The following is a 26,421-nucleotide window of genomic DNA, read 5'->3' as shown; positions in this document are numbered from 1 at the left end:
TTAATTTTGACAGCCCTAATTAGAACGCATCAGTTTATCAGTACAGATCTTATGACACAAACTACAGAGTCAGAGGTTTTAAAAAGTTTCAATATTAACAGAGACTAACTTATTTTTACACTTTTATGACTGGTTAAAAATAAAGTAACTTAAAAAAAATAATAATAAAAAAAAATAAATAAAGTAACTTTCTTTATTATATGATGGTTAACTTATGCAATCAATGTGATTTTAAGCATTTCCTGCTTGTCGAAAATTGACTGACTCTATAAATCTATCCATCTATCCTATCCAAAGTGTGGCCCGGGGGACTATTTACGGCCCACTGGGTTTTTTGTTTTTATTTTGTATTGACTCTAAATTAAATTTTAAAATGGCATCAAGAAATTAACATGAAATTAATGTTTTTTTTAGTTTTTTTTTTTTTTTTTTACAATTGGCCCTCACGTCATAAAAAATAAAATAAAATACAAGAAAGTTGTCTTAATATTACAAGAAAAAAGTTGTAGAAAACAATTTCAGAAGCATCGAATAAAAAAATTTTAACATTTTTTTTAAAATCACAATATCATGAGAAATAAGCAAAATATAATAATAGGCAGGTTTAGAAAAAAAATATTTTGAGAAAAATGCAAATATTATGGAAAACCATAATTCTTAAAAGTCAAAATACTCAGAGATAAAATATGAGATTAAAGTTGAAATATAATATGTAATATTATTTTTTTATTATTTTTTTTCATTATTTTTTTTATTTTTTTTAAAAATGACCAAAATTAGCAAGAAATACATTTTATCACTACTGTAAATGACTTAGCTACATATGTATGTAAAATATAAGTTGTCCCCAAATCCTCAGATTTTTTTATATGCAAAAGTTTGGATGCCCCTGCACACGTCAGCGGGGGGCCCATCTTCCCGAAAACGGATTGCATGTGAAATCGGCGTTCCCACTGTATTGTACACGCACACACGCACAAACACTAAAGCCTCCCAGCATGATGTCATCAGCATCCCGGCCAATGACATTTTATTGATGGGCAACCATAACGCTCAGACAGATGCATGAGGAAAACATCTGTCTTCCACCGACCGACTCGTTTGTCCGCTATCACTCTCCAGTCTGACGAATAAAAACAGCGGCCGCCATCTTTGTGGAAGTAAATCTCAAGACTTAACTCTGCACCCCCAAAACGAGCCGGAATCAAAGCAACTGGTTTGGGACCGTCGTGTGTGTGTGTGTGTGTGTGTGTGTGTGGCACCGTGTTCGTTCCAAGATCCCCGTGTAATAGGATTCCTCAAAGCCTCAGATGGATGGCAAATGTAGGCAGTTTCATCTACTAAAAGAGGGCATAAATCACGGGCGGAGGAAGCGGGGACGAGGCAGGGGTTATCACCAGTCTGCCTCCCTCATGAGAGCTTTGCATTAAAGCATTAGTGAAATTAATTCATCTTTCATAAGAGGTTTGAGCCGTATCTGTGATCTATGATAACAACCAATTTCTCACTATGGAGGGCTGGAAAGAGGGGGATGAGGGGGAGGGTAAAAAAAAAAAAAAAAAATACTTTGCGACCCTGATAGACTACACAAATGTGCTCTTTTTAAATGGGCTAACATTATCTGGAGCGTCATCCCAGATTCATATCCCAGTCAGGAAAGAAGAATAAATCAGGAAACTTTTCCAACTTTGGTTGCGTTTTTTTGCTGCTTGTCCTTATAAACGGAATAATAACTGGATTTGTGTCTAAATATGTAATTGTTTTTTCATCATATCCAGATTGAGACTGGATATTGATCATATCCAGATCCCCGACACAACCAAGCACGGTTTTCCGACAGTTTGCGAAAGAACATGGAAATTGGGGGGACGTGTGCGAACGGAGTGGAATCCATCTGTTTTGCATATATTTGCAGAGGCGGCTCGTCGGAGCATGGTTGACAGATGAGTGGGGAGTGTGGGGATGACATGCGGGCGGCGGTGCTCTTTATGACTACATCAGCATAGCCCTGCTCGGCGCGCGGCGGCGGCGGCGGCGGCCCTACGAGGGCGCACGCCATCACCGCCATACCGCAAAATTGAACACACAAGAGTCAGCGGAGAGTTTCAACATCGAAGATTTCAATTTGGTTTGTCCCGGAATCAAAAAAAAGCATTTTTTCTAGGACAATAAAAAGCATGAAAATGTATAAAAAAGCATAATAAAGATATTAATCTAGATTATTTCATTACAATTTTAATATATTTAGTAACAACTTCAGATATTTACTTATTATATTCATATTCTAATGCTTTTTCCCACTGGAATATGTGATTGATGAGATTCCTTTTCCACACTGACATTTCCGGACCAAGATAACAACATCCTACTACTCACCTCAGGAAAGTAGTCCTGAGGAAACTTCTCCTTCTCCAGCATGGGTGTGCATTCCAGCATCTCGGAGCAAGTCTCCTTCCCTGCCACCTTGCGGAATTTCTTTGCTGATGAAAACGGGAATAAAAATATGCAACAAAGGTTCATTTTCAAAGACCCCTGGTATGTGATTAATAATCTCTAAAAAGCCATTAGTTTGCACAAGGAGCCGCTTGCCTTTCGCAGGCAATTGCACCACCTGCTGGTCACAAAGCAAAACACTGCAATCACCAGAACCATATTTCATGTCATAGAAAATGTATTTATCCACAAATAGCATGGTCAGATGCTGAAGCTAACACTGAAATGGAAAATATTATTCGTTTTGGGTTATAAAAATGGAACTATGACCTGATATCAGCCTCTCAAATTTAAATATTTTTCATTTCCTTAGTCATCCATCCAAGGAGACCTTTTTTTCCACACATATAGCTTTGACTTTGGAAAACAGCGATGGACATTTTTCTTATATTTTGTGGACCAAACCACTGTTAAACCTACTGTGTTTGGTCTGTTTAGGGCAGGGGGGGGGGGTCAACATTTTTTCCGACGAGGGCCACAACTGAAAAATGTAAGGGGGCCACTTATATTTTACATTTGTTAACCAAAAACCATTATCAATTACACATATCTAATAAATAATATACATTTAAACCTTTCTATTATAGGTGACAAAACATCTCTTAAAACTTTGTTTAGGTAGATTTTGTTCTTAAACTATTTTGCCTCCCCACAACATTTTTACTTTATTATCATGATATTTTTAATTTTTCAAATTTTTCCCAATTTTTCCCATTAATTTTTGTATTAAATGTATTTTTTCTTATTTTTCATAACATGGCCTAAAAATGTATTTGTTGTTTTGCCATCCATTCATTTTCTATGCCGCTTATCCTCACTAGAGTCGAGGGGGCATGCTGGAGCCTATCCCAGCTGTCTTTGGGGCGAGAGGTATGGCACACCCTGGACTGGTGGCCAGCCAATCACAGGGCACATATAGACAAACAACCATTCACACTCACATTCATACCTATGGACAATTTGGAGTGGCTAATTAACCTAGCATGTTTTTGGAATGGGGGAGGAAACCGGAGAAAACCCACGCATGCACGGGTAGAACATGCAAACTCCACACAGAACTTCCCGATATCCTGACTTTGTGGCCAACATGCTAGCCACTAGTCCACCGTGCGGACCCTAATGTTTCATTAAGTTTTCTTGAATATTATTTTTTAATTTAATTAGGTTTTATTTCCTCAATGTGCTAAGGGCCAATTACAAATGGTGGCAAAAATTCTGCTCTTTTTCATTTTTTTTGCTTTTTCTATTATTAATATTATTATTTTTATTATTATAAAAAATTTTATTTAATTTTTTTCATTTTTGTCATTTTTTTTCATTTTATTCATTTTTGTCATTTTTGTCATTTTTTTATTTTGTTCATTTTTTTCATTATTATTTTCATTATTATTATCGTAGTAGTAGTAGTAGTAGTAGTGGGCTATAATTGACCCCCGGGGCACACTTTCGACACCCCTGTTGTACAGCAGCCTAACCAATTATTCAATTAATCAAAACAACAAAGTACAGATTAATCGACTAAGAAAATAATCGTAATTGCATCTGTAGTTAAAAATATTGTAACAAATGGATTTCTTAGATCTGCAAGCATGCATGTTTAATAATATTTAATATTACTGTACTGATCTAACGGCTAACATCAGGTGACGTGTGCAAATATTGGTATCGCCGTGCGAGTTCATGTAATTGAAATTGTAAATGAGATTTGAAAAGCATAAAGCGGGCTGCGGGATGTGGCCTCCTCCCCCGAAGGACCCCCCCCCCCCCCCCCCCCCCCCCCCGCTTTCGCCCTGTCCTTCACTGGGGTAACTGGTGCTAATGCTGACTAGGGTCTAATAGGAAGGAAGGAGCCTCCACATCTATATCCCTTCTTTAATTAGCGTGGCCACAGGACCCCGGGGCCCTCTGACACGGCGGGCTGATGAGAGCGCCGTAACTGTCCAATAACCCGCCGCACACCATTACTGTAAGCCCGAAATCTTATGAATTAAATCCTAATATTAATAATCATGACCAGTCTGTCCCGCTCCTTTTACATTATCCTCAAAGACAATCTTAGCTCGTTGCTTTTGATGGAAGCGGGAATAGCCCGCGTGACGTGCCGGGGTGGGATGAGGGGCCACCACGGGAGGATTTTCATTTTCAAGTCCTTCGCCATGATGGATGCGTGACTCACCTTTGAAATCAAACTGCTGGATGTTTTTCAAAGATTCGTGAATGAAGTAGAAACTTCCCAGCGCCTGCAAGAACGAGACAAAGAACCTGGGAATTAGGTTGGAAAACTACTTTGGAGGAGATATTTAGTATCTTCAATTGGCCTGAAACTATTGATATTTTCTCAGTCCATCAATCCGAAGCTTGTCGTTTCGATTAATTATTAATTATTTCGATTAATAAATTAGACCAAACACAAATCGCAGAAAAGAGGCAGAAAATGTCAATCACTGTTTTCCAACGTCAATGCCGATTCATCCATCCATCCATTTTCTATATCGCTTATCCTGACGGCGGTTGTACACCCTGGACTGGTGGCCAGCCAATCACGGGGCACATACAGACAAACAACCATTCACACTCACATTCATACCTATGGACAATTTGGAGTCACCAATTAACCTAGCATGTTTTTGGAATGTGGGAGGAAACCGGATTATCCGGAGAAAAGGCATGCACGGGGAAAACATGCAAAATCTGCCCAATGTGGGAATCGAACCCAGGTCCCCTAGCTGCACACCGTTCAAATCTGATTCAGTTTTGCCTAAAACAAAAAGATAGCAGGTCTGCTTTCATGGATGAATAATAAAATATGGTAATGGTAATGGTAATGGTAATGGTAATGGTAATGGTTTTATTTCATTTGAACATGCATCAGATTCCAATTGAGTGCATCCCATAACCAGTTCCCAGTTCCACATGTCCAAAAGGAGTAGGAAGAAGCAAAGCTTATTAAATCCTACCCCTCCATCTGGTACTTTTACAATCAGTAACTGTTACATTTGTTCACTTCCTGCTTTCCTAATATAGTTTAAGGTTTGTTTTTTGGTTGTTTTTTTTCTTCATTTTATTTGATTTTTTTTAATCACGTACCGAAGTACGAGGTGAAAACATTCACATTTAAGAGGCTGAAATCAATTAATTAATTTAGTTTTTAGTTTAGTTAATTTTTTTAGTCAAAAAGCGATTAATCGAATAGCAAAATAGCTTTTTGTGAACTGTGGGTCTTGTTAAGATGCAGTAAATGCAGTAGTGCAACAATTAATCCATGGCTAATTGATTAGCCAATGAATTGACAACTGCTTCGGTAAGGCCGCACGGTGGTCTAGTGGTTTGCATGTTGGCCACAGAGTGAACGGTGAACTTTTTTGCTTCTTTTCCGATACGCTGTAGCCCATATTACCAACTGTTTATATTTAGTTTATATTGATTTAGTCCGTCTAATCAAATACTCAATTAAAAAAAAACAATCTTCAAATGAATAGACTAAGAAAATGGTCGTTAATCACATTAATTGTTGTCCACGTTGTGTGGAAATAAACAGACCAACATCACAATGCTATTAAACTTGAGCGGTTCCGAAACACAACAACACGCCAACCGTCCTCGGAACATCGGCTCATAAACCCGAGCTCCCCAAAGGATGCATTCAACTGCACCTATGAACGAATAAAGACGCACTTCAATAGGCTTAAAATCGAAATTTTCCCTGTGAACAATCGTCAAAGTTTCCCAGCGTGTGGAATAACCAATCAAAGTGTGTGGGAAGAAGTGAGAGCGGCAAAAGACGGGGATTTGATGCGGTTCACAGTCCACTACCCTGCTTTCTGTTAGTCCTCTTTACATTTAGGGCAAATGAAGGCAAAGCTCCGGCTCAATCCGAGACGTCTTTCAGACGGCAGACCTTTGCCTGAGGATCATTCCGAGTCCCGAAAAGGGAGGTGAAGGCCAGTGAGTAACTTCTCCCAAAAGGAGGGCACAATTGAATTCAAATACGAGTGAGTCGTTGGGAGTCGTTGGAGTCGTTTATGGCCAAAACGGAAAACAGTGAAGTCGAGGTAGGAGACAGAAACAGGAAACGAAGGACAAATGAAGTGAGGGTTTGAGTACCGGAGCGGATGAAGGAGACAAGACATGGATTTAGTCTTCCTGTATTTTTCTGTTGACAAAAAAAAAAAAAAAAAAAAACCTCGCTCCGACAGGACGGGCGACAGTTTGGACTCAGCCTGCATTATTTATGAGTGCTGGCACATCTTGAGATTAAACATTTGCTGATTTGTCAAAAGCAAAAACATGAGGTCCCGCTCATCTCCTTGACATGGAAGTTCAGCCGACGGAGAAGAAACACTGTCGCACATTTAATTGATGAGGGGAGCGGCTGGTGACCTGTACCTTATGTGTGCGCTCCCCTACTTCCTTTCTCTGATGGAGAACGGGAAAAAGGGGGCGGGGGGGGGCTATAGAGAATAAGACGGGAAAACGGGCAAAGGCAAGACTCAAGGTCAGGGCTTCCCACTCTTCCCGGGATTCCAAGAAAGCTTCACTTATTTGTGTCGATGTGTCTCTTTGGACTTTTTGCTTTATGAACTTTATGAACTATAAAACATTGAATACAAAGCATACTGTATGTAAACATATTTTCTTGTTTTTAATTCACTCTTTGCAACATTAGAAAAAACGTGGAAAGAGCCAAAAATGCTATTTGTGTGTCTCTCAGTAATTTTCCATAAGTCATATTATCAGTTTTGCGCATCATGGAATGTGAATATACGCGTGTCCTAATATATATATATATAGAATCAGCTTTTCAAAAATACTGAAATGAAACTAAACGTTCCCCTCCCGTTCCGTGTGGAAGTGGTAATATTTTGCTTTCTTAAATTTAGAAGAAAAATATCGGGAAATTGCAGGTTTTCCATACCCTATGAAAGTATTTACTTTTATTAACTTTTATTAATTTTATAAATATTATATATATTTACATAATATTTATAAATAAATATCATACACATATATATAATATTTATAATATATATATAATATTTATAAATAAATAAATCATATATATAGTATTTATATATTGTATTATTTTCCATACCCAATGAAATTATTTACTTTTATAAAATTGTATTAATTTCATAAATATATATATATATATATATATATATATATATATATATATATATATATATATATATATATATAATATTTATAAATAAATAAATATCATATATATAATATTTATAAAATATTTATAAATAAATATCATATATAATATTTATACAATTAATAAAAGTTAATAAAAGTAAATATTTTCATAGGGTATGGAAAACCTGCCAGCTACTGATATTTTTCTTCTAAATTTAAGAAAGCAAAACATTACCACTTCCACACGGAACAGGAGGGGAACTTTGTATTATATGTATTATTTTCCATACCCAATGAAAATATTTACTTTTATAAAATTGTATTAATTTCATTAATATTATATATATATATATACATATACACATAAATATCATATATATTTATAAAATATATACATAAAATATTTATAAATAAATAAATATCATATATATAATATTTATAAAATATTTATAAATAAATATCATATGTATAATATTTATACAATTAATAAAAGTTAATAAAAGTAAATATTTCCATAGGGTATGGAAAACCTGCCAGCTACCGATATTTTTCTTCTAAATTTAAGAAAGCAAAACATTACCACTTCCACACGGAACAGGAGGGGAACTTTCATTTTCATTTCAGTATTTTTGAGTAACAGACCATAGTCTATAATTATACTATAATTGAACCGCGATACTGCAAGGGAGAACTGTAACCTCGAACAAATTTTAAAAAGCCCACCAAACGAAAACGTGTTAAATGATGAAAATGGTGAAAATATTCATATCATTTTCATGACCGGAATGAAAGCGGCTCCTTTTAGAAGCCATTCATTAATGCACGAGACGGACTGCTTAATATCCCATCAAACACAAATCCATGTCCAACTCCGTACGCAGCTTTCTGTAGTCTACTTAACCCTCAACCCCAGTAAATATCCATTTGACATCGAGGCTCCAAAAGCAAGCGGCTAGCGGCCTCTCTCTCCTCTCCTCTCCTGTCCTCTCGGCACAAGTCTTCATGAAGAAGCCATTATATTAGCAGGCCACAATTCATCAATTTGTCTCCCGACATGACAGCTTCCAAATATTAATTAGGGCTGGACTGTGCTGACAGGCCGTGCTTATCTTTTACCGGGAGCTTAACAATAGCCCGTGTCAAGCGTATGTTTGTCACGTCTCACTTTACTGATTAGCTGCCAGATAGAGGCAAAATAATTAAAAAGGTATTTTACATATTTATAAACCCTACGGCCAAGGGGACACTTAATTTTCTATTAGAAAAATGCAGTCTATTAAGTGGATGTTGAGCGTTGTGGGGAGGGAACGAGGAAATGAGTAATCACCATAATTGTACAAGCAAAGACAATAACCGCGCCGTAAAAGCTCGGATTTTATGACCGCTTGTGCCAATGCTATCTCTTATCACGACTTGTATTGCAATGTGGCTACCAGATAAGGGCACGCTGAGGCAACAACAGCTCGGATCTATTCTCTCTGTGTGTGTCCATGCAAGTGTGCAGTTGACATTTCTAATACCGGAGCAGATAAGGACCGAACAAGTCCCAATAGACTGCCTGCTAGAAAATAGAGACTTAGACGCCGCAGTACATAGCCTGCATACTTTGCTCCCGTGAATGCTTTATCGATACCGAGGGCTGCAGGAATTAGTTCTGGCCAATGGAGAGAAGCGGGATTTCTGTGACCTCTGAATAGATTTTCTGCATTTAAGGTGAAAAATGGGCCATAAAGCAAACATAAAAGTAATAATTTTTCTTTCAAGGTCTCACCTCCAATCTGTGCGGAGGGAAAAGCGCTCTGTCCCGAGAGAGCTGCCACGTACACACTCCCGTGTCATCACGGTGTCACTGTAAAGCTTCACAGAGTAATATTCTGCTGTCCCACAGCCGCTAACAAAGTGTGGCGGAATGGCTTTGTGGGGCATAGCAATGATGCTATGCTCCACATAGCAGGGAATGCGGGAACTTGAGGTGAGAAACGCTATTAAATTCAAGAAATATCTCATGGCAAAACACGAAGGTGGTGTTTTTGTTTATTCGCTGCCATAATGTGTCCTTCCATTTGTGTGTGTTAATCTCGTCATCAATGTAACCTTCAATGTTTTATCCCTTTCATTTTGAAATGTTTAATGCATGTAAAACTATAGTGTGTGTTTTGTGTTTACATTTTTGAGACTTGTGGCAAAACACACAGGTGGTGTCCATGTTGCCTGTTGGTGTCTTACACTACATAACGGACTACACTACATGCTCAATGAAGGTAAGGGTAACCTTAAAAATGTATTAATTCCTTCCATTTTTAGTTGTTTTCTGCATGTAAATATATGAGTGTAAAACTATAAAAACCAAATTTTACGTAAACATTATAACTTATGAGAATCACTGATTTTGTTACAGTATGTTCCGGATAGAATCGGACCTTCTGGAACAGATTAATGATGCATTAAAGGGATAGTTCTGGACGGTTTTCTTTGTGGAAAAAAACAACACCGTCCAGAACTCATCTCACAAGACGAAGTTGGGGAAAGTCACCTTTGATGTACTACACTGCTTGTGGTAGTGTCATAAAACTTCATGTAAAAAAATATCCCAATTATCCCTTTAATTGTTTTACTGATAACACAATGATGTATAATAATTTCTCTTTCCATCACAGCATCTTTTCCCTCATCAAAGATGTGCATTGATGCAGGGTCTTGGTCAAATAATCACCTTCAAGTGAGCATCTTTGAGCAAATGTCCAATACCGCCCAAACAGCTTCTTTGTCTCCTCATCAATAGAGATGCTGTGCTTTTTCAGCCCACAGATAAAGATGGAGAGGTCTCAGTATTTTTCTACCGCTGCAGAATATGCTACCCCCCCCCACCCCCACCCCCCAACCCCCCGTCCGCCATATGTGTTTGCCAAGGCCCACTTCCTGAGCCATTGATTGAGTATTCACAGTATTGAGCCACAATGTCTATTATTCATCGGCTGGCTGGAAAGCCTGACTGGATACACAGAAAAAAAAACTCTCATTAAAACTTCCTCTATCACTTCCAGTCATTTGAAGGAGGCCCAAGTATTGGGACCATCTGTCTTGGTCTGAATGAAGCCCTTTCTCTAGCGTAGGTGTTTGTAATGGGGTACCCATATGGGGAATACGGCGTTAAACAGATCAAACTGATCAAAGACATTTTAACAAACTAACTTATTCATTTCCCAGTGAAAAGGTTGTGAAAAGGGGCCCAAATACACAATTATTGTGGAACTGTCCAAATGCTAACATGCGTGAGTCAATGTTATTTCTTACCTTATCTTATTATGTCTCCAATGTAAGCGTAAAGTGGACTACCGGAGGCGGAGGGAGGGGTTATTCATGTCTAGAGGGCTCTAATAATGTTTTTTTATATATATTTCGAAGTTTTAAACAGGTTTACTATGCTAACTACAAAAAATTTCTTTTTATAAATAAGAAATCCTACTTTGCAGAAATTCATTTATCACTTACTCACTTATTATTTAATGTCTGGAGGGCTCTAATAATGTTTTTTTTTTTAATATTTCAAGGTTTTAAATAGGTTTACTATGCTAACTACAAAACAATTTCTATTTACAAGAAATTTTCTATTTATAAATAAGGAATCCTACTTTGCAGAAATTCACTTACCACTTATCGACTTCACTTATTATTACATGTCTAGAGGGCTCTAATAATGTTGTTTTTAATATTTTGAAGTTTTAAACAGGTTTACTATGCTAACTACAAAACAATTTCTATTTACAAGAAATTTTCTATTTATAAATAAGGAATCCTACTTTGCAGAAATTCACTTATCACTTATCAAATTCACTTACTATTTCATGTCTTGAGGGCTCTAACAGCGTTTTTTTTATATATTTCAAAGTTTTAAACAGGTTTACTATGCTAACTACAAAACAATTTCTATTTACAAAAAAAATTCTATTTATGAATAAAGAATCCTACTTTGCAGAAATTCACTTATCACTTATCATATTCACTTATTATTACATGTCTAGAGGGCTCTAATAATGTTATTTTTTTTTAAAATATTCCTAGGTTTTAAACAGGTTTACTATGCTAACTACAAAACAATTTCTATTTACAAAAAAATTCTATTTATAAATAAGGAATCCTACTTTGCAGAAATTCACTTATCACTTATCAAATTCACTTATTGTTTCATGTCTAGAGGGCTCTAATAATGTTTTTTTAATATATTTTGAGGTTTTAAACAGGTTTACTATGCTAACTACAAGACAATTTCTATTTACAAAAAGTTCTATTTATAAATAAGGAATCTTACTTTGCAGAAATTCACTTATCAATTATGAAATTCACTTATTATTTCATGTCTAGAGGGCTCTAATAATGTTGTTTTTAATATTTTGAAGTTTTAAACAGGTTTACTATGCTAACTACAAAACAATTTCTATTTACAAAAAAGTTCTATTTATAAATAAGGAATCTTACTTTGCAGAAATTCACTTATCAAATTCACTGATTATGTCATGTCTGGAGGGCTCTAATGTTTTTTTTTTATATTTCGAGGTTTTAAACAGGTTTACTATGCTAACTACAAAACAATTTCTATGTACAAAAAAAATCTATTTATAAATAAGGAATCCTATTTTGCAGAAATTCACTTATCACTTATCAAATTCACTTATTATTTCATGTCTACAGGGCTCTAATAATGTTTTTTTTTTTATATTTCAAGGTTTTAAACAGGTTTACTATGCTAACTACAAAACAATTTCCATTTACAAAAAAATATATTCATAAATAAGGAACCCTACTTTGCAGAAATTCACTTATCACTTATCATATTCATTTATTATTTCATGTCTTGAGGGCTCTAATAATTTTTTTTTAATATTTCAAGGTTTTAAACAGGTTTACGATGCTAACTACAAAACAATTTCTATGTACAAAAAAAATCTATTTATAAATAAGGAATCCTATTTTGCAGAAATTCACTTATCAAATTCACTTATTATTTCATGTCTTGAGGGCTCTAATAGTGTTTTTTTAATATTTCAAAGTTTTAAACAGGTTTACTATGCTAACTACAAAACAATTTCTATTTACAAAAAAAATATATTCATAAATAAGGAATCCTACTTTGCAGAAATTCACTTATCACTTCTCAAATTCACTTATTATTTCATGTCTAGAGGGCTCTAATAATGTTTTTTTAATATATTTCGAGGTTTTAAACAGGTTTACTATGCTAACTACAAAACAATTTCTATTTACCAAAAAAAATCTATTTATAAATAAGGAATCCTACTTTGCAGAAATTCACTTATCACTTCTCAAATTCACTTATGTTTTTTTAATATATTTTGAGGTTTTAAACAGGTTTACTATGCTAACTACAAGACAATTTCTATTTACAAAAAAGTTCTATTTATAAATAAGGAATCTTACTTTGCAGAAATTCACTTATCACTTATCATATTCACTTATTATTTCATGTCTTGAGGGCTCTAATAATGTTTTTTTAATATATTTCGAGGTTTTAAACAGGTTTACTATGCTAACTACAAAAAAATTCCCATTTATAAATAAGGAATGCTACTTTGCAGAAATTCACTTATCACGGTCGAGTGTGAAACCATATAACCATAGCAGGGTTTCACTGTATTGGAATGCTTTAGTGTGATTTCTACCCACTGACAGTCGCTAACTTTAATGCATATACCTATATCTGCATTAAAAAATAAATAAATAAACGAAATCTGCCCACTTATTGATCGTCTCTTTCAGACAATCTCCCATTGCTGGTCTGGTACGATATACGTATTTTATCTTTGTACGCCGTGAAAGCTTTTGGCTTTTGAGTGTTTCCAGGCTTTCACTTCATTATTCTAAAATCTCCCAGAATGCAAAGCGACACACGGCCATGATTGATCTCAAAACCACTGATTTTATTTACGTTTGAGGGAAATATTACGGATGGGGCTAAACAAGGCATAATAGGCCAAACCCACGGCAGCGCCTGACCTGCCAACAATCCAGACCCACTCCCAAGGTTGGCTGCCTCGCTGGGAAATATTGTGCATTAATTTCATTTAGTCTCCCCTCCAACATTCAATGGTAGAAGTTAATTAAATTGCTTGTCCATTGTGTTCATCCACTTACAAAGTTAATGATATTGTGGCGGGGAATTAAAGAGCATTTTATAAAGCGCACGGGATGGGAGCTGGCAGGCACTACATTGCCCAGTTGAACCCTGTCAGTCGGCTGGCTTTTGGACACCCTAATTAGCGGTGAAATGGATGCTTCCATCTGCCAATTTCCTGCCATGCTCATCAGTCGTGCACTCCCTTCCTCTAACCTGCCCGGCGGAGAGGTCTTAAGCAATAAAACTGTCACTGGCATTGACGTCCAACTATAGCACGCATCTATATTCATATCGCTTGGATTTGAAAATTGACTTTTTGTTTATGATCGGCTTCTCCGAGATTCACTAGCTCGGCTCTACTTAAAGCAAAAATGTAATCGAAGGTGTGAATGTTCAGAAGAGGTATTATTTTACGCATGAAATTATGCTCAGAAACGGAATATTCCAACCGCATGTTTGCTGAAATCGAGTTGCTACTTCAGCATCTTTTAACGAGGACATAAAAACAGAAGATCCCAGTAAATGGGATTATACCTCCAGGGGTTAAGCCACAGTTGGTCGCTTAGTCGAGGTGGGGGAAATGGACCTTTGCATGAATGAGCGGGATCAGTAAACTCACCGTAATACATTAAATTGAGCCACGGTGACATTTTATATGTAGTTGCACTTTGGAGGTAAATTGGGTTGCTATCGCTTCCGTATTATCCAATATCAGTATCATAAATCGTTACTTTAGAAATGATACTGGTGTTTAAATGGTGCCCAAATTGGTCCTTAAAAAAACTGCAAGATTTTCCAGTACTTTAAGTGCATACAAAGTCTGCACGATAATTATTAAAACCATAATTTCCGGTCTGATATGAGATGAATATGAATGATATCATACTGATAATCCTTATCAGCCACCTGAGACGCTAGCATCGCTACGCTTGTTGCGTTGCCAGAGACCTCCGTGGCATCCCATCGGCTGCTCGGAGCGTGTGCCCGAAAACAGTGCACCTCGGTGGGTCATGCCGGGTGGCTCCCTCTGCTCTACCTTCTGGTTCTCCTGAGTATGTATTTGATTAGGACGTATTTGATTAGTTTGAGGTGTGCACAAACTATAGTTATCGATTATTGGCATCATATCGGTTTTAAGAAGCAGAAAGTTATTAGTTGGTATCGGTTTGGAAAAAAAATTCCACAATTCCAGCAGAAATTGAGCGATGTCAAGATTATTACTGTAAGTGTTTGATGGTTTATCCTACATGCAAGAGTTGTGTATTGATTGAGCAGTGTAATGTTAAATTCCGGTGTCTGTGAATGCACCACCGCGTGATCGTGAATGGTGGATAATATGGAAAGCGACATGAATAAAATCATTCAATCCCTCATTTATCACTCTTTATTGGTTCCACACTTGACCGTATAAGTGAAGTAAGATCATTTATTGATAATAGAATATTTTCCTAATTATGCTGTAATAGTAGATTGTATGTTTTAATATTATTAGAACACCCTGAACATAAAATAGCACCCCTATAGTCCCTTTTACACTCTTATTACCCGCTATAGTAGACATGATAACAGAAAGTAAATAAGCTGGAGCCTCCTGTATACTCCCAACAGAGATGGGCGAGGGTGGAATCGAACTCTTGTCTTGTAGCTGCGTGGCCTTCACGCTAACCACTCAACCACCGTGCAGCCCATTTATTAACATAATTTTTTTTTTTTTAAACAAGAGAGTTAAGCCAGAAAATTCAAAACATGAAGTAAATAAGCTGGAGCCTATCCCAGCGGTCTTCGAGTGAGAGGCGGGGTACACCCTGGACTGGTGGGCAGCCAATCACAGGGCACATATAGACAAACAACCATTCACAAATTACGTAGCTTAGCATGTTTTTGGAATGTGGGAGGAAACCGAGGAGAACATGTATACTCCAAACAGATATGAATGAAGGTGGAATCGAACTCTGGTATTTTAGCTGTGTGGCGTCACGCTAACCACTCCACCACCGTGCAGCCAATTTATTAACATAATATTTTTTTTTAAAAACAAAAGAGTTAAGCCAGAAAATTCAAAACATGAAGTAAATAAGCTGGAGCCTATCCCAGCGGTCTTCGAGTGAGAGGCGGGGTACACCCTGGACTGGTGGGCAGCCAATCACAGGGCACATATAGACAAACAACCATTCACACATTAGCTTAGCATGTTTTTGGAATGTGGGCGGAAACTGAGGAGAACATGTATACTCCAAACAGATATGAATGAGGGTGGAATCGAACTCTGGTATTTTAGCTGTGTGGCGTCACGCTAACCACTCCAACACCGTGCAGCCCATTTATTAACATAATATTTTTTTTAAAACAAGAGAGTTAAGCCAGAAAATTCAAAACATGAAGTAAATAAGCTGGAGCCCCAAACAGATATGAATGAGGGTGGAATCGAACTCTGGTCTTGTAGCTGTGTGGCGTCACGCTAACCACTCCACCACCGTGCAGCCCATTTATTAACATAATTTTTTTTTTAAAAACAAAAGAGTTAAGCCAGAAAATTCAAAACATGAAGTAAATAAGCTGGAGCCTATCCCAGCGGTCTTCGAGCGAGAGGCGGGGTACACCCTGGACTGGTGGGCAGCCAATCACAGGGCACATATAGACAAACAACCATTCACAAATTAGCTTAGCATGTTTTTGGAATGTGGGCGGAAACTGGGGCGAACATGCATATTCCAAACAGATATGAATGAGGGTGGAATCGAACTCTGGTCTTTTAGCTGCGTGGCTTCACGCTAACCACTACCCCACCGTGCAGCCCATTTATTAACATAATATATATTTTTTTAAAAACAAGAGAGTTAAGCCAGAAAATTCAAAACATGAAGTAAATAAGCTGGAGCCCCAAACAGATATGAATGAGGGTGGAATCGAACTCTGGTCTTGTAGCTGTGTGGCGTCACGCTAACCACTCCCCCACCGTGCAGCCAATTTATTAACATAATATATATTTTTTTTTAAACAAAAGAGTTAAGCCAGAAAATTAAAAACATGAAGTAAATAAGCTGGAGCCTATCCCAGCGGTCTTCGAGCGAGAGGCGGGGTACACCCTGGACTGGTGGGCAGCCAATCACAGGGCACATATAGACAAACAACCATTCACACATTAGCTTAGCATGTTTTTGGAAAGTGGGCGGAAACTGGGGAGAACATGTATACTCCCAACAGAGATGGCCGAGGGTGGAATCGAACTCTGGTCTTGTAGCTGCGTGGCGTCACGCTAACCACTCCACCACCGTGCAGCCAATGTATTAACATAATATATATTTTTTTAAAAACAAAAGAGTTAAACCAGAAAATTCAAAACAGGAAGTGGCGAAGGATTACTGTAATATCAAACGAGCGATACGAGTGACATATTGTAGTCGATACGGCAGAGGTAATAATAAGTATGGCAACCCGGCTTGAAAAATATCATCATATTAAAAGCGGACATGAAGATGATGGATATTTGCCTTATTAGATTCAACTGAAAAGTCAGAACAATTCAGCTAATTAAAGCGACATTACATCCTGTCTATAATCTCTGGCCAGCGCCGGGTTGCCATAGCCATTATTCAATTGTTTCTTTTGCCGGGAGATAAAAATGCCTTTAATACACTTATCCTCATTAATGTAAATCATATTTGGCTATGGATGTCCAATAATCAGAAAGAATATTTCAACTTGTAATTCCCATCTGAAAGGCGCAGCCATTAAGGGAAGAGGCCTGTGCAAATGACAGCTCTTCAAATTCATCGATTTTTTTTTTTTTTTTTTTTTTTTTTCCATCTGCAATCTGGAGAGGCTGCTAATGCTGTCATGGACTGTTCATCAATCTATATTCTTAAGCCATTTGATATTGCGCCTATTCATGCGGCCTGGTATGTGACAGCATTGATTGGATTACGGGCGTACGGACTGCGGGGAAATAGAAGCAAACTCGTTTAGCCAAGTTGCTGTGGAAAGTTAGCGGCAAAGTGTTTGGCGTGGGTGTCTGGCGTGCACGCACAGGCGCACGTCCACACCTGGACTAAAGGTGACAGCAGGACATTAAATGTCAAATAATTTGTATTGAGCAAACCCGACTGGGGGGGGGGGGGGGGGGGGGGGGCGCGAATGTCGTGTGGTGTCAGCTGGAAAAAGTCATCAGTCAGCCCCGTGTCTCCAGATGGCTCTGATTCTCCACCTGTCCACTCGGGCTGTGGATGCGTCACGAGGCCTTGGAATGACAAAGTGGCATCCTTGGAACGCCGATGACGTACAGCTGGGATACGTACGCTTACGTTGGAATATATAAGAAACAAGTACTGCTTATTAGTTTGCTGCATCTTAGCAGATCAATTTATAGAGGAGGTCTTCATTGCTCAACATTAAGTGCCCTTCCGCCTCTAAATTAGGTGTCCAAAGTGCAGCCCGGGGGTCATTTTACGACACATATCATCTAAATATATAATTTAACAAGAAACAAACAAAAAAAAACAGTACAACTGGAAAAATCTGCATAAAAAAAGTGATGTTTTCATAATAATGTTCGAATATTAGAAGGAAAAATTGTGTTATTTTAGTAGCATACAGTTAAAATAAAAAAAAAATGTTATTTTAACTTTGTAATATTAAGAAAAACAATCCGACAAATCAAGATTCTTGGACAATTACATCACAGACAAAATTATTAAATTAATTTAATTATTAAAATTATATTGTCATGAAAGTTAAGTCGAATATTATCATATTTACAGGAAGAAAGATGAAAGTTTTTCTTTAATTTTTTTAATTAATTTAAAAAAAATTCTTTAATAGCATCATCAGAAATGGAAAAGGCTGCTGTCATAATTTGAGAATCATTAAAAAAAAGTTGGATTCTAATGAGAAAAATGTTGCAATGTTATGAGAGGAAAAATTGTACTACATATCATCTAAACATATCATTTAACCAAAAAACAAAACAAAACAGTAAAACTGGAAAAATCTGCAGTAAAAAAGAGATGTTTTTATAATAATGTTCGAATATTAGAAGGAAAAATGTTGTTATTTTAGTCGCATAAGTATGTCATTTTAAATTTGTAATATTAAGAAAAACAATCCAACAAATCAAGATGTGATTCTTGGACAATTACATCACAGAAAAAATATACTGTCATGAAAGTTATGTCAAATATTATCATATTTACAAGAAGAAAGATGAAACTGTTTTTCTTGATTTTTTTTATTAATTTTAAAATTTTCTTATTTTCTTTAATAGCATCATCAGAAATGGAAAAGGCTGCTGTCATAATTTGAGTATCATATTTAAAAAGTTGGATTCTAATGAGAAAAATGTTGCAATGTTATGAGAGGAAAAATTGTACTACATATCATCTAAACATATCATTTAACCAAAAAAAAAAAACACAATAAAACTGGAAAATTCTGCAGTAAAAAAGTGATGTTTTCATAATAATGTTCGAATATTAGAAGGAAAAATGTTGTTATTTTAGTCGCATACGTATGTCATTTTAAATTTGTAATATTAAGAAAAACAATCCAACAAATCAAGATGTGATTCTTGTACAATTACATATTATTATCATATTTACAACAGTTTTTCTTTAATTTTTTTAATTAATTTTCTTATTTTCTTTAATATTATCATCAGAAATGGAAAAGGCTCCTGTCATAATTTGAGAATCAAATTTAAAAAGTTGGATTCTAATGAGAAAAATTTTGCAATGTTATGAGAGGAAAAATTGTACTTTAGTAGCACGGTGTTTTAATATAAATATATATATTTTTTTATAGTTGTATATAATCAGAAATAAACAAAAAAAGTTGTAATTTTAATTAATTTTTGTAATAAATTAGGTTAGGAAAATATTACAGAAATAAAGTACAAACATTATGGGAATGATGTTATGATATTATGAGAAGAAAATGTATGAATATTAATAAAATAATTTAAAAAGTTGACATTTTTTTATTTTTTTAACAGCAAAAATTGGAAAAAAAGTGCAGTTTTCTTGACCTAAATAGTAATAATTTCTCCCTTGCACCCTTTCATTTTTAACCACGTGGCCCCCAGTGGAACGTTTAGACCCCCCTTGCTCTTAATGAACGCTCACGAGCGTGAAACATGGATAAAATATGACATCTTCATCAGCACAGGAACAATCAATAGCACTTCATCTCCTCCGTCCTCCACGTTTGGACGGCGGTGAAGATTTCATATAAATAAATAAGCCAAAGCGTTTGATTCGGCTACGTATTAAAAAAATAAGCAGCTTTCTGTCGGGGGTACGAGCAGAGGCGTTCTCCGTGCACAACGGTGACCACAGGAGCGTGAAGCTTTAGAGGACTCTGCAAAACGTAGGCAGCAGCTCGTCTGAGGCTAAGAAGCCCGTGCAGTGGTTCTTTGTGGCCCGCTTTGTCTTTATGTAAAAAGCAATGTTGGCCAATGATGTGTTATGTAAAATTCCCAGAGGCTTGATCGAAACGCTTGGATATCCTTCATGCTAGCTTAGTTATACTCCACTGCATTGCCACTAAAAGCGCATGGACGCCGCGTGAAAAGCAAATGTAAATGCAGTCCCGGGTTTCTTACATATCAAGAAATTATGTCATAGGTCTATTTTCTCTTATTGTATCGTTATGATAATAAATTTTAAAAAGGCAACAACAGACGACTTTTCTTACGCAGATGTTTCTTTTCATGCGTACACTCGCAGCATCCGGCCTTTTTTGCGTGATCCCGCTTAAGACTTAAGAGCTTTGGGACGTGAGCGAGCCTCAGACCTGTGCCAGGGGGCAAAAGTGGCAGCAAAGCCACATCGATGGTGCGTGTACGCGCAAATACATGTGGGAAGAAAAGAGGATTTGAAGGGGCGCCGGCAAAGTCTCAGCTGAGCAGGTGCTACTGTATTTTACTGTAGCTCATTAGTATGCGTGGCGGCGGCAGAGAACGGTGATAGCCGTTTGCCGTCGATCGGACGGACCTGGTCAGTCAAAGAACAGTCCGTCAGAGCAGCCAACTTTGCGACTCTGCTGGCGAGGAATCAGTTAGCGAGGAATTCCAAACTTTTTGGAATTATTATATCTGTAAAAAGTGTCATGCTATCTGCTATATGCGTTCCTGTCCCTTTTTGTAAACAACGGACCACATCAAATAACCAAACTGATAGCTACTTAAACCATCAAAAGGTTGTCTGAAGTCATGATCCCAGCTTGTATATTAAGTTTAAATTGAATACTTTGGAAAAAAAAAGGGCGAGCCGGATGTGGCCCCCGGGCCGTAGTTTGCCCACCCCTGCCCTAAACGGACCAAATAAGTACGAACCAAACACATAGAATTAGTGTCTGGGTCTGCAACACATCAGAAAAAGCGGCACAAATGTCGATCACTGTTTTCCAAAAGAGTGTGAATATCTTGTTTTGCATGAAACACAAATATTAGACGTTATTATGAATAATTGCGGCACTACTCAAGATACTCTGGCAACAAATCTAGTCATGCCACTTTTGGCTAAAATGCGAGTTAGAATGTTTGACTATTTTATTCGGAGCAGTGTGATCATCAACCTTGGGGTGAAATCATCGGAAAATGTCATGTAATGGTAATGGTAATGGTAATGGTAATGGTAATGGTAATGGTAATGGTAATGGTAATGGTAATGGTAATGGTTTTATTTCATTTGAACATGCATCAGATTCCAATTGAGTGCATCCCATAATCAGTTCCCAGTTCCACATGTCCAAAAGGAGTAGGAAGAAGCAAAGCTTATTAAATCCTACCCCTCCATCTGGTACTTTTACAATCAGTAACTGTTACATTTGTTCACTTCCTGCTTTCCTAATATACATTTTTTAAACTTTTTTTATTATTTTTTTATTATTTTTTTATTATTTTTTTATTATTTTTTGTATTTTATTTTTTTTATTTATTTTTTTTATTATTTTATTTAATTTTAATTTAATTTTATTTTATTTTATCTTGTTTTATTTTATCTTATCTTATCTTATCTTATCTTATCTTTAATTTTAATTATTTATTTTTATTTATTTATTTAATTTTAATTTTAATTTTAATTTTAATTTTAATTTTAATTTTAATTTTAATTTTAATTTTAATTTTAATTTTAATTTTAATTTTAATTTTAATTTTAATTTTAATTTTAATTTTAATTTTAATTTTAATTTTAATTTTAATTTTAATTTTAATTTTAATTTTGATTTTGATTTTGATTCCCGTACCAAAGTACTCGGTGATATGAGCATCCAATGCCATAATGGGTACCATAGTAAGTGTCAATATAGTGATATATATAGCACATCATGACTGGTTCAAGACTCTTCATCCTTGTATTTAGCAAACATCAACTGCTTGTATTGTTTCTTGAATTGTGATCATGCATTGAAGAGCGTAGAACAACGGCATTTATGGCGTGAGCCCTTTAATCATGTGTATAAGAGTGTAACATAATAGAAATTTAATAGGCGGTTTGCATATATTTTTTCTTGTACTTTTATTAAAAACAATGTTAAAGTTTTGCCTCGTAAACACAAGCTTGTGTCTCGTCTCGTCGGAGTGTCAGGTTGTTGTTTCCAAGTCATGTTGTTCCTCCAGCTGCCACGTTTATTTCTTTTAGCCTCATTTCTTTGAGGTGGAAAAAGTTATTTGCTGTCATTAGCTGTCAGAATCAGAGTCTAAAATCACATTCAACTCTTAAAATCCTTCCTCAAATGAAAGAAAAGATAAAATAAAGAACCGACTCATGTCTCGGCATTCCATGACATTCATTCATTTTCTCCCGCTTATCCTCATATCGTAGTTAATTCCCCAAACAGTTCCTGTTGCAAAGCACACAAATGTAATTAGGAAGTTAAAACTAAGAGTTTGAATTTATTGAAAAGAGCACAACATCTAATCCAATAAGAGCTATTTTAATGACTTGGATATTAGCGACAGATGGTGCATTCAGGGTGCCTCTGTGGCATGAACTTTCTTGGTGACTGAGGCGCCCTTTGTGTTAGATTGGTTGCCGCTTGGGAAGTATTACTAGCGCAAATATAGTTTGGGTTTACACCATTAATTATGCTGGTTTATGCTTTATGACAGAGTCATATGTTTGTGTTACTACCCCAACCTTCCATAAGTGGGGCAAAAATTACCCGGTCAGGTTGTTTTCTTGAAATATCTTCGTAACGAAAATTTTTTCCCCAGGTATCCCTAAAAAAAACATGTTTTTAATATCATGCCATTCACATTTTTAACTTATCTTTTATACATTTTAAGAAATTTTTCTTAATAAGTGGGTCAAAAATGACCTGGTCAGGTTGTTTTCTTGAAATATCTTTGTAATAAAAAATTTTTATCATTTCATATTCCAGGTATTCCTCAAAAATACATATTTTTGATATCATGCCATTCACATTTTTAACTTTTATACATTTTAAGAATTTTTTGTTTTTGTGTTACTACCCCAACCTTCCATAAGTGGGTCAAAAATGACCCGGTCAGGTTGTTTTCTTGAAATATCTTAATAATGAAAATGGTTATCATTTCATATTCCAGGTATTCCAAAAAAACACGTTTTTGATATCATACCATTCACATTTTTAACTTACCTTTTATATATTTTAAGAAATTTTTGTTTCGTGTTACTACCCCAACCTTCCATAAGTTGGTCAAAAATGACCCGGTCAGGTTGTTTTCTTGAAATATCTTTGTAATGAAAAATTGTTATTTCATATTCCAGGTATTCCTCAAAAAACACGTTTTTGATATCATGCCATTCACATTTTTAATTTTAATACATTTTAAGAAATTTTAGTTTTTGTGTTACTACCCCAACCTTCCATAAGTGGGTCAAAAATGACCCGGTCAGGTTGTTTTCTTGAAATATCTTTGTAATGAAAAATTGTTCGCATTTCATATTCCAGGTATTCCTCAAAAAATATGTTTTTGATGTTATGCCATTCACATTTTTAACTTATCTTTTATAGATTTTAAGATTTTTGTTTTTGTGTTACTACCCCAACCTTCCATAAGTGAGTCAAAAATGACCCGGTCAGGTTGTTTTCTTGAAATATCTTTGTAATGAAAAATTGTTATTTCATATTCCATATTCCAAAAAACACGTTTTTGATATCATGCCATTCACATTTTTAACTTTTATACATTTTAAGATTTTTTTTGTTTTTGTGTTACTACCCCACCCTTCCATAAGTGGGTCATCAGGTTGTTTTGTTGAAATATCTTCATAATGATAAATTGTTATTTCATATTCCAGGTATTCTTCAAAAACATATTTTTGATATCATGTCATTCACATTTTTAACTTTTATAGATTTTAGGAAATTTCTGTTTTTGTGTTACTACCCCAACCTTCCATAAGTGGGTCAAAAATGACCTGGTCAGGTTTTTTTCTTGAAATATTTTTGTAATGAAATTTTTTTATCATTTCATATTCCAGGTATTCCTCAAAAAAACATATTTTTGATATCATGCCATTCACATTTTTAACTTACCTTTTATACATTTTAAGAATTTTTTGTTTTTGTGTTACTACCCCAACCTTCCATAAGTGGGTCAAAAATGACCCGGTCCTAAATATACTACTAAATATCATACAAGTGATTATTCCTAACCAAAATGGCAAAATTGTCATAAAAAGGCATTGATTCTAGTATGGGTCATTTTTGACCCACTTATGGAAGAGTGTAGGGTCCAGTCACTCGTGCATCTAAGGGTTAAGTATATTTTCCACGTTAAGGTAAAATCATACGCTAATAATTCCCTTATCGTTGAATTGCTTGTCGTGTAAACAAACACATACAAACACTACATGTTGCAGCTTACAATGTATAGTAAATGACAAAACAGGCTAATATAGCATGATTACATAAATGTGTAATTCAATTATGACAGTCGGGTGGAATAAAAAGTAGCTCATATTCATAAGGTAAAGCCAGGATCAAATGAAGAAAATATGAATCCCTGTTTGCTTTAAGTATGTGTCAAGAAAACTAGATAAATATCCAACATAAAGCAAGGGCAACAATCCCAAGCAGCATGGCCGTGATTGAGTACATTCAATAAATAGGCCTGCGCGGTGTCTTGGTCAATCATACGAGATGTATTTTGGGTATGAAACAACACAGTGACAATTCATCATGAGCTATGGCGTTCTCCGCCCTAAAACATGTCCGCAGGAAGTTTCATCAAGCCGGCTCCGGAGATCCCGTACTTGCTTGTTTGCCCAGCACCGCCCCTCATCTGCTCAAAGCCGTCTCGCTCTGACCCCCCGCAACCTTACAGCGACTACATTAATTTTCCGAAGAAAAATCAATTGGCCAAGGAATAGGACAAAGAAGAAGCCGCTTATTAATACACAAGGCAGGACACACCCTCAGCCTGGGAGTTTATGGCTGTTTTTATCCGTAATAGTTTAACAGCGGGTGGCAGTCGGGGGACAAAGGGATGGCTCATTTCCTCCGACCCCTGAGATGAGTCCCTCGGAATAAAGCCATACTCGCCGCGTTTAATATGGTTAGAAACTACGCCGTAAGATCATATTCAAGCTATTTTATGTGTTGTTTCCGAATCACAAGGGGAAGCATATGAGACAAATTTGTTTGTAATATGACGGCATCGGACTGCAGGGAAATAACGTCAACACAATACTGTCGTATTGTCGTTTTTGTTTGTCAATTTATGAGCTAACATTATTGGAAATGAGATTAGGCAAATATGCCTTTTATAACCGACGGCCTGTTTTCCAATTTGGTAATGAGGATAAAGTAAGAAAGAATATGATTGAGCCAAATTGACACAAAATAAGATCAAGAATGAAGAAAATAATTCAATCAGTAATAAATAAATATAATAATAATAATAAAAACTTCTTGAGACACACGCTAACTCGCAAACTAGAGAGCTAGCGACCTAAAAAGGTAGCCTTCAAGTTATTTCCTTTAAACTTAAATAGTTTAATTAAATTAAACTTACCACTTCCACACGGATAGGGAGGATAACTATTAACAGTTATTTAACTTTTAACATGAACATTAATCAAACGTAATAATTTTTTCTGGGTACATGATACCATACAGCATCCATATCAAACTTTAACATTAAACTTTCATATCAAGGCGGGGGCCTCAAACTAGTGTCCTGCGGGCCACATTTGGCCCGCGGGCCGCGCATTTGAGACCCCTGCTGTATGGTATCATGTACCCAGAAAAAATTATGACGTTTGATTAATGTTCATGTTAAAGGTTAAATAACTGCTAATAGTTATCCTCCCTATCCGTGTGGAAGTGGTACGTTTTTGGCGATTTAAGTTGAAAGGAAATAACTTGAAGGCTACCGTTTAGGTCGCTAGCTCTCTAGTTTGCGAGTTAGCATGTGTCTCAAGACCCTGCAGTTGCGCAATATGTTGTAAATAAAAAAGTATAAATGTGACTATAGTCATGTTTTGGATTCCAAATGTGGCCCGCAGGACACTAGTTTGAGGCCCCCCGCCTTGATATGAAAGTTTAATGCTAGTGCGGCCCGCGCAAGTTTGATATGGATGCTGTATGGTATCATGTACCCAGAAAAAATTATGACGTTTGATTCATGTTCATGTTAAAGGTTAAATAACTGTTAATAGTTATCCTCC

The 26,421-nt window shown here is 36.0% G+C and overlaps 1 protein-coding gene across 3 annotated transcripts in view; it reads right to left on the bottom strand.

Moving 5' to 3' along the window:
* The window catches only part of LOC131103432 (inositol polyphosphate-5-phosphatase A-like), a 207,053-nt gene that overhangs the window by 106,184 nt on the left and 74,448 nt on the right, over positions 1-26,421 (bottom strand). For all 3 annotated transcript variants that reach the window (XM_058049737.1, XM_058049722.1, XM_058049729.1), the window contains exons 5-6: positions 4,670-4,733; positions 2,377-2,480 (exon numbers count right to left, since the gene is read on the bottom strand). In XM_058049737.1, the coding sequence (XP_057905720.1) occupies positions 2,377-2,480; positions 4,670-4,733 (168 nt within the window). The remainder of the gene's footprint in view (positions 1-2,376; positions 2,481-4,669; positions 4,734-26,421) is intronic.

The sequence above is a fragment of the Doryrhamphus excisus genome, chromosome 2 (genome assembly GCF_030265055.1).
Source record: "Doryrhamphus excisus isolate RoL2022-K1 chromosome 2, RoL_Dexc_1.0, whole genome shotgun sequence".
Taxonomy (NCBI): Eukaryota; Metazoa; Chordata; class Actinopteri; order Syngnathiformes; family Syngnathidae; genus Doryrhamphus; species Doryrhamphus excisus.
Note: the sequence above shows the minus strand (reverse complement) of the source record. Positions and strands in the feature narration are given on the sequence as shown.